General features: G+C 64.9%; 2 protein-coding genes across 2 annotated transcripts in view; both read left to right on the top strand.

Annotated features, from left to right (window-relative positions):
• The first annotated feature begins 2505 nt into the window (after window positions 1-2505).
• On the top strand, window positions 2506-5226 carry SLAMF9 (SLAM family member 9). The gene is made up of 4 exons (XM_077886594.1): window positions 2506-2727; window positions 3145-3486; window positions 4222-4494; window positions 4842-5226. Exons 1-4 carry the CDS (start codon window positions 2682-2684, stop codon window positions 5042-5044), a joined length of 864 nt encoding a protein of 287 aa, XP_077742720.1. The 5' UTR covers window positions 2506-2681; the 3' UTR covers window positions 5045-5226.
• A 6126-nt stretch (window positions 5227-11352) lies between these two features.
• Window positions 11353-11669, top strand: part of IGSF9 (immunoglobulin superfamily member 9) — a 13203-nt gene continuing 12886 nt past the window's right edge. The window contains exon 1 of the mRNA XM_077886659.1: window positions 11353-11560. Within this exon, the coding sequence (XP_077742785.1) occupies window positions 11353-11560 (208 nt within the window). The remainder of the gene's footprint in view (window positions 11561-11669) is intronic.

Here is an 11669-nt window from a genome sequence, read left to right as displayed (position 1 = left end):
AGCTACGGAGGATCTCCTCACCCCTCCTCCGTGCCACCCTCCAGGAGAGGGGCACAGGAGTCGGGGGCAGCGCAGGGCAGCAGAGGTGCCCGGGTAAGCTGGGAGGGAGCAGGAGCGATGTTTCCCATCGCCCAGGGCAGGCTGCCAGCCTGGGACACGCAAGCCGGGGAAGGGGACCTGGATTTGAACCTAAGCTCAGAATTGCGATCACGACATGGGACAGGAACTTCTCATTTCTGACCCGGGACAGAAGCCAAGACCACAGTTCTCACTGGGGGCAGGGGAGGACCATCCACCTGACAGAATAAGAGCGAAGGGGTGGGGGGCGCCTGGCTGGCTCAGGCCGTGGAGGACGCAGGACTCTTGATCTCACGGTTGTGAGTCTGAGCCCCACGCTGGGTGTAGAGATCCCTTGAAAATAAAATCTCTGGGGCACCCGGGTGGCTCAGTTGGCGCAGCCTCTGGCTTCCGCTCGGGTCACCATCGAGCTCCACGCCAGGCTCCATGCTCCGCGGGGAGTCGGCTTCTTCTCCCTCTGCCCCTCCCCGCCCCCACCTGTGCTCTTGCTCTCTCTCAAGGAAATAAATGAATCTTTAAAGAAATTTCTAAAAATAAAAAAAAATTTTTTATAAGTGAAGGGACAGAAATGGAGTTGAGGATCACCGTCCACGAGCCAGAAGGAAAATCGGATTCCAGAGCACTTGGAAATCATCCTCTGAGAAGTCCTTTCTCCATATTGGACTGGGAGCGCCTAGTGAGGATGGCGGGGTGGTGTGTGCACGTGTGTGCGTGCGCGTGTGTGTGATAATTTTCTCCCTCTACTCGATACGCATGACGGACTGTTGGTCCTTGTTCTGGAGACCGGTGCCGTCAATCTGAACACAGCTCCCTTTGGTGGAGCCCCGTGCAGCAGCCACGAGGTGTCCCTGCATCTCCTTTCCAGAGAGAGCTGGTCTTCAGCTGCAGGGGTGCAGTTGACCGACAGCCTCCAGGATGCCCCCCCGCACCCCTGCTCCTCCTGGGAGGTCACTGCCCAGCTGTGACAGTTCAGTGAGGGTGCGGGGTCCTTGCCACGGACCCACCCTGGTGACTGAGCGCTCAGGGGAGACGGAGACTGTCTGCACGGCAGTGGGTGGGACCCCCGCCCGACTCCGCTTCCCTCCCCCTCCACACACAGGCACCCTCGTTCCCACCCAGCCCGGCACCTGCTTCTCAGAGACCCCACCTGATAGACTCACCCTTTAAACTCTGGACATCACGCCCATGACCTCGCTTTCTTTTCTTTTTCCCACCTTAATTTTTTTTTTAAATACGAAGGCCACGTAAGAACTTTTTCATCTACGTTTTCAGACAACCGCAACCCCTGAGGTCTGATGCTCCCCAGTTGAATTTTCAGAAGTCCTTGCCTCATTCTCTTCTTCGCCGCTGAGGTCATTCCTCCTTGAAAGCTTTCTCCGACCTCCTGACGTCAGGGTTGCTGAATCCCCTGGGCCTTGGCTCCCTGGGTGAGTCCTCGGGTGAAACCCATCGAACTGGCAGTTAGTTGGGCCTGGTCAGACGTCAGCCCCCGATCTCCTTGAAGCCACACTCGAAATAAAGCTCTTGGTCACTGCGGATCCCTCAGAACTTGACAGTGCCCGGGCCTCAGAAGCTGCTCAGTAAGTACCCGACGAGGGCTGAGTCCGCTCCCCTGAAGGCATGAGGTGCTGGCACAGGACCGGGACTGAGATCTGCCTCCAGCAAGTCCTGGGGCTTGAGGGCATTGCTCTGGCTTCCTGAGCACAGCACAGACCCGTAGGATGGAGTATTCGAGAAACCTTTAAGGTTCTCCTGTCTGAGGACCCATCGGAGGCAGATGTGCTCTAGAACGTCCCCAATCCAGGACTGCCCAGTGTTGGCTTGAACGCCAGGGGCGGAGACCGCCTCCAAGACCACCACGGTGCCCAGGGCAGCTCTGGTGCTCAGAGCTCCTCGAACATTGGTCCACATCATATTCTCATAGAACAATTTAGTCTTCCCATAATATTAACAACCTAGTGCAGCTCTCAGGTCCGACGTGCTTTTTTTTTTTTTTTTTGAGGGTTAAAATTTTTTCTTCCTCTAAACAGTTAAGTGGGAATCTAGCAAGCTTCAAATAGGAATATTTCACTTATTCATCCATTCCAGAAATATCAATTGGTCGCTCCATGTGTCTAGCAGGGGACAGAGATGCCCCAAAAGATGGAACCCACCTGCCTGGGGAGACAAAGATGCTTATGACGTCAAAAGATCACAGCAAAATAAGAACTGCCAAGGGAGAGCGGCCCCCCGGGGATCCTATGGGCCAGGAGCTCTGGACAGGCAGTGGGGGAAAGGGCGGTGTCTGGGAAGATGGGGGCGGAGGGTGGGGTGGGGGGGGTGGGGCAGGGTGTCTAGGAAGGTTTCATGTAGGAAGTGTTTGATGGACAGGAAGCATGAGTCAGGGGGTGCAGCAGCTCCGCAATCAGGCTCAGAGAGAGAACTTCCCGAGATGGACAGGGAGGGGCTTGGTGAGAAAGAGAAAGCTGGAGGCTGCTAGTGGGCAACGGATTTCCCCTCCCACGACAGCCAGCCCATCACTGTCTCCAGCAGCCTCCTGACAGCTCGTCGTCTTCACAGTGGTGGCCAAGCGGGCCGACCTCCTGGGGCACGGGGCTGCTGCCATGGGGGCCCTCCCGTGGCTGCTCCTGCTCTTGCTGCTGCGTGCAGGTGAGAGAGACCACAGCCCCGGGGCGGGAGAGCCTCCTCCCGTCCGCCCTCCTGTCCCGCTGGGGCGTGGGCTAGCGGCGTGGGGCCGGATGCTTGGCCCTTATGGAGTAAAGAGGAGTAGGGTGCACCTTCGGTGTAGGACCAACAGGTGAGGAAGCCCGGGATGGAGAAGGGGGACCGGCCCAAGTCAAAATTTGGAAGCTGAGGGCCCAGGGAGAAGCCAACCCCTGGTAGGTGCTCGAGTCAGGTGCAGGGAAGGCTGGAGCCAGCGAGGCGGCTGGGGACGGGGTTGAGCGAGGGGCTGCTTCGAGGGCGAGATTGCTGGCACGCACCAGTGCCCCCCTCCCGTGCCAGGCTCAGCAGCCCAGAGCCAGGCGCCAGCTGCACTGTTTCCGTCTTTTCTTCCTTTTTCTGCAGCCGAAGGGTATTCTGGAGATGATGTGGATGCAGAGGAAGTAGTTGGGGTCCTTCAGGAGTCCATCAGCCTCCCCGTGGAGATACCGGCCGATGAGGAGGTCGAGAACATCATCTGGTCCTCCTCGGCGAGCCTTGCCGTGGTGATTCCGGGCAGAGAGGGACAGCCGACCAAAATCGTGCTGACCAACCCTCGATACCAGCGCCGGGTGAGCCTGGTGGGCCCCGACTACTCCCTGCGCATCAGCAATCTGAGCTGGGAGGACTCGGGGCTCTACTACGCTCAGGTCAACCTGAGGACATCGCAGGCATCCTCCATGCAGCGGTACAGCCTGCGCGTCTACCGTGAGTTTAGGCCGGGGACCCTGTGGCTGCTTGTTCCCGGCTCTCCCTGAGCTTTGTGTGCAAAGCACCCGAGGTCTCGGGACTCAGAGTTACGGTTTGAGGGGTGGGGTCTGGAAGGCACACTGTGCCCGGGGTGCCCAAGCCCGGCGGGATCTGAGCGGCGGCCTCAAACGGAGTGGCCCGGCCCGGGGAGGCCCTGGGCACGCAGGCTCTTCCCCGAGACCTTCCCGGCATAGCGAGAGGGGTCAGGAGCTTCACGAGCAGACCCCAGGGGCCCTTCGCTCCCACCTCTATTCCTCAGCCTTCCATCCTCCCGTGCCATGTGGGGGCTGCTAACCCATACCCCTGTGTAGCCGAACCACATTGCTCAGTGCCTGTGACACTGGCTGATTCTCTACCGTGAATCTTGCAGAGACACTGATTAAACTATAAATGCCCCCAGGAAGTGTGATAATGTGTTTTGGGATCGAGGCGGCAAAATGAGATTTGGAGGAAGGCAGGGCACGCAGGTGAGGGACAGAAGGACGTGGGGGCATGGGGGCGGGGGGAGTGGGTGTGGGTAGTGCTCAAAGCGGCTCCCTCTATCTTAGCAGCTGCCCCGGGGGAGCCCGGGACCAGATTTTTCTGTCTACGTGGAGGGGCTCTCGGCCCTTCACCCCGGTATTGAGGAGCTTAAGACAGCAGACCCAACCTGGGCCTGAGTGCCTCAAGGGCTTTGTGTCCTCCCACGTCCAGGACGGCTGTCGGAGCCTCATGTCTCCGTGAACTTTGAGATGGCTGCGGAAGAGAGCTGCAATCTCTCTCTGGCGTGCTCCGTGGAGGAGGCAGGCCAGGACGTGACCTACAGCTGGATATCCCGGGACGATTGCAGGGACACCGTGCACGAGGGCTCTGCCCTCAGCACCTCCTGGAGGCCTGGGGACAGTGTCCCCTCCTACACCTGTAGGGCCACCAACCCCGTCAGCACCATCTACTCTCAACCCATCCCCGCCAGGTCCTTCTGCACAGGTACCAGGTCCCCAGAGTCAGCCCCCGAGCTACTGCGGGGCCTCGCCACCTCCCTCCCTCAGTTCCTCCCAGGAGAGTACCTGGAACCCGCGGGGCCTTGTGCCCCAGACCGGGGCTCCGGGTGGGGGGCGGTGCTCCCAACTCCCAAAGGTTCTCTAGTCTCTCGCTCAGCCTGGATCGCTCCCTGGATCTCAGTTCCGGGGCTTCTGTGATTGGAACATGTTTCCAGAGCCACTTGCAAAGGAATATCAACTGGCCCTGAACTTGGGGCCCCCCGTGGGATGCGGGCTGGGGGCCTGCCTCCCCCTCCCTGTGGCGAGCCCCTCTCTCCTTGCCTTCTGTCCCAGATCCCCACTTCCCTGAGGAGACGTCGACTTACTCCTGCCTCTTGGCCAAGGGGCTGCTGCTCCTCTTGCTCTTCGCGATTCTGGGCGCGGGGCTCTGGTGCGTCCGAGCCCAGAGAGGATGCCAAACGCCCAGGACCAGGAAACTCGAGAGAAACAGACTCAGACTGAGAAGGAAGGAGCAGCCCAGCCCCAGCCTGGCCTGAGCGCCCCTGGGGCCCCTGGCCTGAGCATCGCTTCTCCCCACCTGCCCCCCCAGGCCTCCCCCCTGACTCGGGGGCTTCTCCTCCCAGGGGGCCGAAGGGCGGGTGTCCAAAGGCCATACCCCCCACCCGGGGTGGGGGCGGGAGAGGCTTCTTTGGCAATAAAGTCAAATTAGGTGAGCACCGCTCTGGAGGAGCTGCGTGTGGTCCTGGGCTGGGTGACGGCGACCCGTGCTTCCGACGGTCCTTCCTCCTCCGGGTCCTCCCCCCAGACCGGTGGTTTCCTGTCTGCCTCTGCTGAGCACACCGAGTCCAAAGCCCCCTTCACAGGCCCCCTTCATATTCGTTATTCAAGGCCTGGCCCATCCCCGGCGCCCGAGGAAGTGAGGCCCTTGGCCCGGCCTGAGTCCCTGAGTCGCTTGCAGCGGGGAGAGCAGCGGCAGGGGAGCGGGGCGCTTCCAGCTGAGGTCCTCCTGGCCCAGCTCGGCTCCCAGCACCCGGGCACCCGCGCTCAGGCCAAGGCTCCCCGCTCCGACGACCTGGAGCTCCTGGACGGCCCTAGCCCGGTTGTCTTGCCATCGGCCTGCCCCAGGGGGACCGCAGCCCGGCCAACGGGTACCTGCAGGACCCTTGACGGCTGTCATGGTTGGTATCGCTGTCCTGCCCTGTGCTTAGGATACCCAGGTCAAGCCTTCTCTCTGGACGCTTGTCCTGGGTGCGCGCCCCCCTTCAACACACCCGTCCCTGATGAAGACCCTCACGCACCTGAGGACCAGGTGCTCTTGCTCTGTCCTCCCCCCCAACAAGTGGCCCGAATGCCTCCCCCAGGCCTGCAGAGCCCCCGTCTCGGTCATCCTGCCCACCTCAGGGCGTGCGGGTGCCACTCACAGGACTCTAGGTGGTGAGTGAGCTGGAGGACACGGTGTCAGCCACGTGGGGGCCCTGGGGGAGGTGCGGGAGCTCAGGGTTTCCCTCTGCTGCTTCCTGGGGACACGCTGGCCACTCGCTGGGTATGGCTGCTGGGGGGGAAGGCTCTGAAGGAGAGGCAGTGGCGCCTTTGATGCCTCTGCTGATCGGGCTCCTACAGGGACGCGGCTGTGTGTGTGGGGGTGGCCCCCGGATGGCTGGTACCCCAGGGTAGCCTGCAAAGCAGGTCTGAGGGCCTCGGGGAGGGCCGTGCCTCACGGTGCTCCTGCTCTCCAGACGAACTTCTAAGAAAAGGAGTATCGGGGACACCTGGGCGACTCAGCAGTGGAGCCTCTGCCTGTGGCTCAGGTCGTGACCCCGGGTCCCAGGATTGAGTCCCGAATCGGGGTCCGCACAGGGAGCCTGCTTCTCCCTCTGCCTGTGTCTCTGCCTCTCTGTGTCTCTCAGGAATAAGTTAAATCTTAAAAGAAAAAGAAAAAGAAAAAGAAAAAGAGTATTGGGCTGTGAAGGGGCAGTGGGATGTACATGGGAGCTGTGGGGACCAAGGACACTGCTTTTGGGAAGACAGGCCAGGCCCTAGGACACCCAGGAGGAGGGTTCTATCCAGGTTCCGGACTGGAAAGAAAGCAGGGCCAGGAGACAAGTGGAGGGGGGAGGCTTCCTACCTACGTTTCTATGTAGGAGATGGAGCCCCTGGGGCCTGGGAAGGAGTTGGTGAGGCTGGGAAGCCAGTCCCCCAAAGAGCTCCTCAGGTGGGCAGCAGATCCTCTCTCCCCCCCAAGGGCCGGAGCCCTGGTCCCCCTGGAAGGCAGTTGGGGTCTGAGGCAGATTCTCTGTGCCCTTGGCCTCTCCCCGCCCCCCTTCCAGGCCAAGCCTGTAGCCCAGTTCCTCTGAATCCTGTAATCGGTTCTGGAGTCTGACCGGGAAGACACGGGGGTGGGGGAGCGGGGTTCCCCGTGGCTCTGGGTCAGGCGCAGGAAAAGTGAGCAAAGAGACGGACAGTCCTGTGCAGCGGGCCCAGGGCTCTCCCACGGGTTTGGCCAAGCCGCTCTCACTCCGTCTCTGAACAGAGAAGGGCTGAGGCCCCAAACCATCCGGGGACCTGCAAGAAGGCAGAGACCCTCAGTTGGTGGACTCGAAGGTCACAGAGACCCAGACCTTGTCCTCTGCAGGAAACCAGGGTAAAAATCACCTGGTGGCACTTTGCAAAGTTTGACTGTCCTTTGAAATAGGTGGAAGCAAATGGGGATGGGGTGGGGGAGGGGAGGGTCCTATTTAAGGATCTACTAAGAGTCAGGCACCTGGCTAGCAAGGAAGCCTTCCTGGGGCGTGTGAAGACGTAATTACCACGAGATGGGACGCGGGCGGTGGGTGAAGGTGAGGGCGACGCGGGAGGAGTGGACCCTGCCGGAGCGAAGAGAGGACTGCAGTTCTGACCCCCATCAGCAGGGAGCGCAGGGATGGGCCGGTCTAGCCTGATGGGGGATGGTTGGGAAGACACTGGCAGGTGGGAGAGCGCGGTGACTTGTAGGGACGGCGAGGCTGTGCCCAGGTGGGGAGGCGGGGGAAGCGGGTCTGGAGAACCTCCAGCCTCCCTGGGACCAGCACGCCCAAGGCTAGTGGCTAGTGACCCTCTGGGAGAGACCACGCTTCTCTCCAGGCCGGGGGGGATGGGGCGGGGATAGGGCGGGGATAGGGCGGGGATGGGGAGAGTTGACCGCCTCGTCCCGCCTCCTCATCGCAGGTGAGAATTCGCGGGCTGCTGGTGCTCACGTTACATAAACTCCTGGTTGGTCGAGCAAACTTTCCCAGAGAGTAACAATCCTGGATTGAGGACAACCCAGGAGAAAAATCTTCACTTTGAGCCTCAGGGACTATTTTTATCAACTTTCACTTCCGGCACGGGAAGGGAAACGAGTTTCGTTTGGGGTTGGTTCCTGCTCTTGCTAAAAAGCCCACAGGATACCTCGGAATCGGAGCCAAAAAGAGCCGTTGGTGGGGGTGGGGTGTGGCGGGGAAGGACCATATCGTAAACTTTTAAAAATGGGAAGTTATTTTAAATCCTGGATTTACAAAAAGTTACTTTAATAACCAAACAAAACAAGCTCATCCTCAAGAACACATCGGAGATGCAGAAACTGAACCTTTGGATCAGGGGTGCCGCCCACCCCAGCGGGGGGAGTGGGAGTGGGGGGATCTTAGGGATCTACAAGGAGCAGAGGGGTGAAAAAGGCTCAGGAGGGGAGTTGAAGCCTTCTCCCCGCCTGGCTTTCACACTGTGCCCCCTAACCTGTGTTCGGGAACAGTCCTATCCCTGAGGTCCGCATGTCACCTTGTAAGGTAATGCTGAAAGCTGCCACTTAGGGAGAATTTTTTGGAGGGATAGTGGGAGAGCCCCACCGCTGCTCCTGCCTCCCCTCCGCCCCCTCCTTTGGCGCCACCTTTTCATCTCAAATCTCAAGCCGGGCTGAAAAGCCCCCAAATGTTTACACCCAGAAGAACTTTGCAGCAGTCGGTCTCTGAGAACGAATGGATTACAAGCGGGGATGGTGAGCTTCCGGCCGCAGCGTCCTGGCCCCGGGGCTGGGGACCACCTGGAAGGAGGATGTGGCTGGGATCCTGGTGTGAGCAGTTGGGTGTGCCCTGCAGGGTGTCTCCAGGCAGACTGCTGAGGCCACAGTTCCCCCATCAGATGCCCCGAAGGCTCCGTGGGCGAAGGCAGTGAAGGGGAAGGTCCGGCCATCGGGGAGGGCCCTGACCCTGTATCCCTAGGGGGCCCCCAGCTCACCCAGGAGAAAGCTGAGGAGTCCTTGGGCCTGCAGTCTCTAAGGAGGGGGGCTTCAGGAAGTCCAGGCCAGTGTGCGTTCAGCCCTGCCCTGCACCAGGGGAAAGTCCCGGGCGAGTCACCCACTGGGGTGAGCGCCCCGCCCCCCCTTCCCGGGCCGGCCCCGTTTTCTCCTCAGTGGAACAGACCTAGGCCTACTTCCCGGGGGTCTCTGCCCAAAGGCCTGCAAAGCCTGGGGTCCAGGGTGGGCACCCTGGAGAGTTCAGGAGGAGAGCACTTCTATCTTTGCCCGTGTGTCCCTGTGTCCAGGCCCCGTGTGGGGAAGCCTCCCAGCCTGCCCCCCGCCTGTGCCCCGGGGTCGCCGGCGCTGGGGCTGCAGCGGGGAGCCCTGGCGGCGTCGCCGGCGCACGGTCCCCTGGCACCCTGCAGGAGGCGCCGGGGCAGGGCCTGGGAGCGCGCCAGTGCAGACAGGTATTTCCAGTCGGGCCAGAGCCGCAGCAGAAGCCGGCGGGGGACAGGAGGTGGGGCGGGGAAGGCGCGCAGAGGGGAGCCCCCTCCCCGCCACCTCACCGCCCCCGCATCCCCCTGGGGGCCCCTCCCCGCCATCCCGGATCCCTGGGGGCCCCCTCCCCTCCCCTCCCCTCCCCCCACATCCCCTGGGGGTCCCGCTTCCCCCTTCTCCCCGCATCCCCTGGGGGCCATCTCCCACCTCCCTCTGCATCCCCGGATCCGGATCCCCTGGGGGTCCCGCTCCCCCTCCGCCCCGCATCCCCCAGGGGTCCCGCTCCACCCCTCTCCCCGCATCCCCCGGGGGTCCCACTTCTACTCCCCCCACCCCCGCATCCCCTGAGGTCCCGCTCCTCCCCATCCCCCCGCATCCCCTGGGGTCCCGCTCCTCCCCCCCCCGCCCCCCCGCATCCCCTGGGGTCCCCGCTCCTCTCCCCATCCCCGGAACCCCTGGGGTCCCGCTCCTCCCTCCCCCCCCCCCCCCCCCCCGCATCCCCTGGGGTCCCGCTCCTCCCTCCCCCCCCCCCCCCCGCATCCCCTGGGGGTCCCGCTCCTCTCCCCATCCCCGGAACCCCTGGGGTCCCGCTCTTCCCTCCCCCCCCCCCGCATCCCCTGGGGTTCCGCTCCCCCTCTCCCGCATCCCCTGGGGGCCCGCTCCTCCCCCCCCGCCCCCGCATCCCCTGGGGTCCCGCTCCTCCCTCCCCCCCCGCCCCCGCATCCCCTGGGGTCCCGCTCCTCCCCCCTGCATCCCTTGGGGTTACGCTCCTCTCCCCCCCCCCCCGCATCCCCTGGGGTCCCGCTCCCCCCCCCCCCGCATCCCCTGGGGTCCGCTCCTCTCCCCATCCCCGGAACCCCTGGGGTCCCGCTCCTCCCTCCCCCCCCCCCCGCATCCCCTGGGGGTTCCGCTCCCCCTCTCCCCCGCATCCCCTGGGGGCCCGCTCCTCCCCCCCGCCCCCCGCATCCCCTGGGGTCCCCTCCTCCCTCCCCCCCCCCCCGCATCCCCTGGGGTCCCGCTCCTTCCCCCCGCATCCCCTGGGGTCCCGCTCCTCCCCCCCCCCCCCCCCCGCATCCCCTGGGGTCCCGCTCCTCCTTCCCCTCCCCCCCCCCCCGCATCCCCTGGGGTCCCGCTCCTCCCCCCCCCGCATCCCCTGGGGTCCCGCTCCTCCCCCCCCCCGCATCCCCTGGGGTCCCGCTCCTCCCTCCCCCCCCCCGCATCCCCTGGGGTCCCGCTCCTCCCTCCCACCCCCCCGCATCCCCTGGGGTCCCGCTCCTCCCCCCCCGCATCCCCTGGGGTCCCGCCTCCCCCTCTCCCCCCCGCATCCCCTGGGGGTCCCGCTCCCCCTCTCCCCGCATCCCCTGGGGGCCCGCTCCTCCCCCCCGCCCCCCCGCATCCCCTGGGGTCCCGCTCCTCCCTCCCCCCCCCCCGCATCCCCTGAGGTCCCGCTCCTCCCTCCCCCCCCCGCATCCCCTGGGGTCCCGCTCCTCCCTCCCCCCGCATCCCCTGGGGGTCCCGCTCCCCCTCCCCCCACATCCCCTGGGGGTCCCGCTCCCCCTGCATCCCCTGGGGGCCCCTTCCCCCTCCCCCTCCCTCTCCCCCAGCATCCCCTGGGGGCTCTCCAGGCCAGGCTGTCGGTGGGCCCCGCGGCTCCCGGGGGGCTGGCCCCGGAGCGGGGCGGGGGTGCGCGAGGGTCCAGCTCCCGCCCTCTGGCCGGGTCCTGCGCTGCCGCTGCCCGCCCCCCGCCCGGCGCCCCGAGCTCCGCCAGGGGCGACCCGAGCCCGCGGCCACGCGTCCCGCGCTCCCGAAACTACAACTCCCAGGGCGCTCGGGGGTCGCGGCCGCCCCTCCCCTCCCCTCCCCTCCCCTCCCCCTCCCCCCCGCCGGCCCCTCCCCTCGGCGGCGGGCGGGGGCGCGGCGGTCTCCAGGGCGACGCGGGCGCTGGGGCGCGGGGCGGGGGCCCTATTGTGTGGCTGCGGGAGCCGGGCCGCGCGGCGCCGGGCAGGTGAGGGCGGGGGCGGGCGGGGGCGCGCGGGGCAGGGGCGCCGCGGGCGGGGCTCCCCGGGGCGCCGAAGCCGAGGTGCGGGGAGTGAGCGGATGCGGGGTGGGCGCGTCGGGGGCTCCGCCCGGACACCCGGACAGCCGGCGGCGGAGGTACCGCGGGCGCGCGTGCAGGGGCCTGGGGCCTGGGGCCCGCAAGGCGGAGTTCAGGGTCCGGAGCCGGAGAAGGAGCAGGGGGTCGAGAGCCCCGTGCCGGGCGGAGACTCGGGGAGGGAGACCCCAGGGCCGAGGCGGGAAGGGGCGGGTGGGATCCTGGCGCGCACGGGGAGGGAGTTCTTGAAGCGCGGAGGACCTGGGCGGTCGGGGATGGGGGGAAACGGGAACGTGTGGGGCTGCTGTGCGAAGTGGGGTGC

Source organism: Canis aureus, chromosome 38 (genome assembly GCF_053574225.1).
Source record: "Canis aureus isolate CA01 chromosome 38, VMU_Caureus_v.1.0, whole genome shotgun sequence".
NCBI classification, from domain to species: Eukaryota; Metazoa; Chordata; class Mammalia; order Carnivora; family Canidae; genus Canis; species Canis aureus.
This window is presented reverse-complemented; position numbering and strand designations above follow the sequence as displayed.

Bases quoted from the DNA above. Each gene is read 5' to 3' on its own strand.
- SLAMF9 (XM_077886594.1), top strand. From the start codon at position 2,682: ATGGGGGCCCTCCCGTGGCTGCTCCTGCTCTTGCTGCTGCGTGCAG. The intron at 2,728-3,144 runs GTGAGAGAGACC...CTTTTTCTGCAG, and splicing joins GCTCTTGCTGCTGCGTGCAG to CCGAAGGGTATTCTGGAGAT. The intron at 3,487-4,221 runs GTGAGTTTAGGC...TCCCACGTCCAG, and splicing joins GTACAGCCTGCGCGTCTACC to GACGGCTGTCGGAGCCTCAT.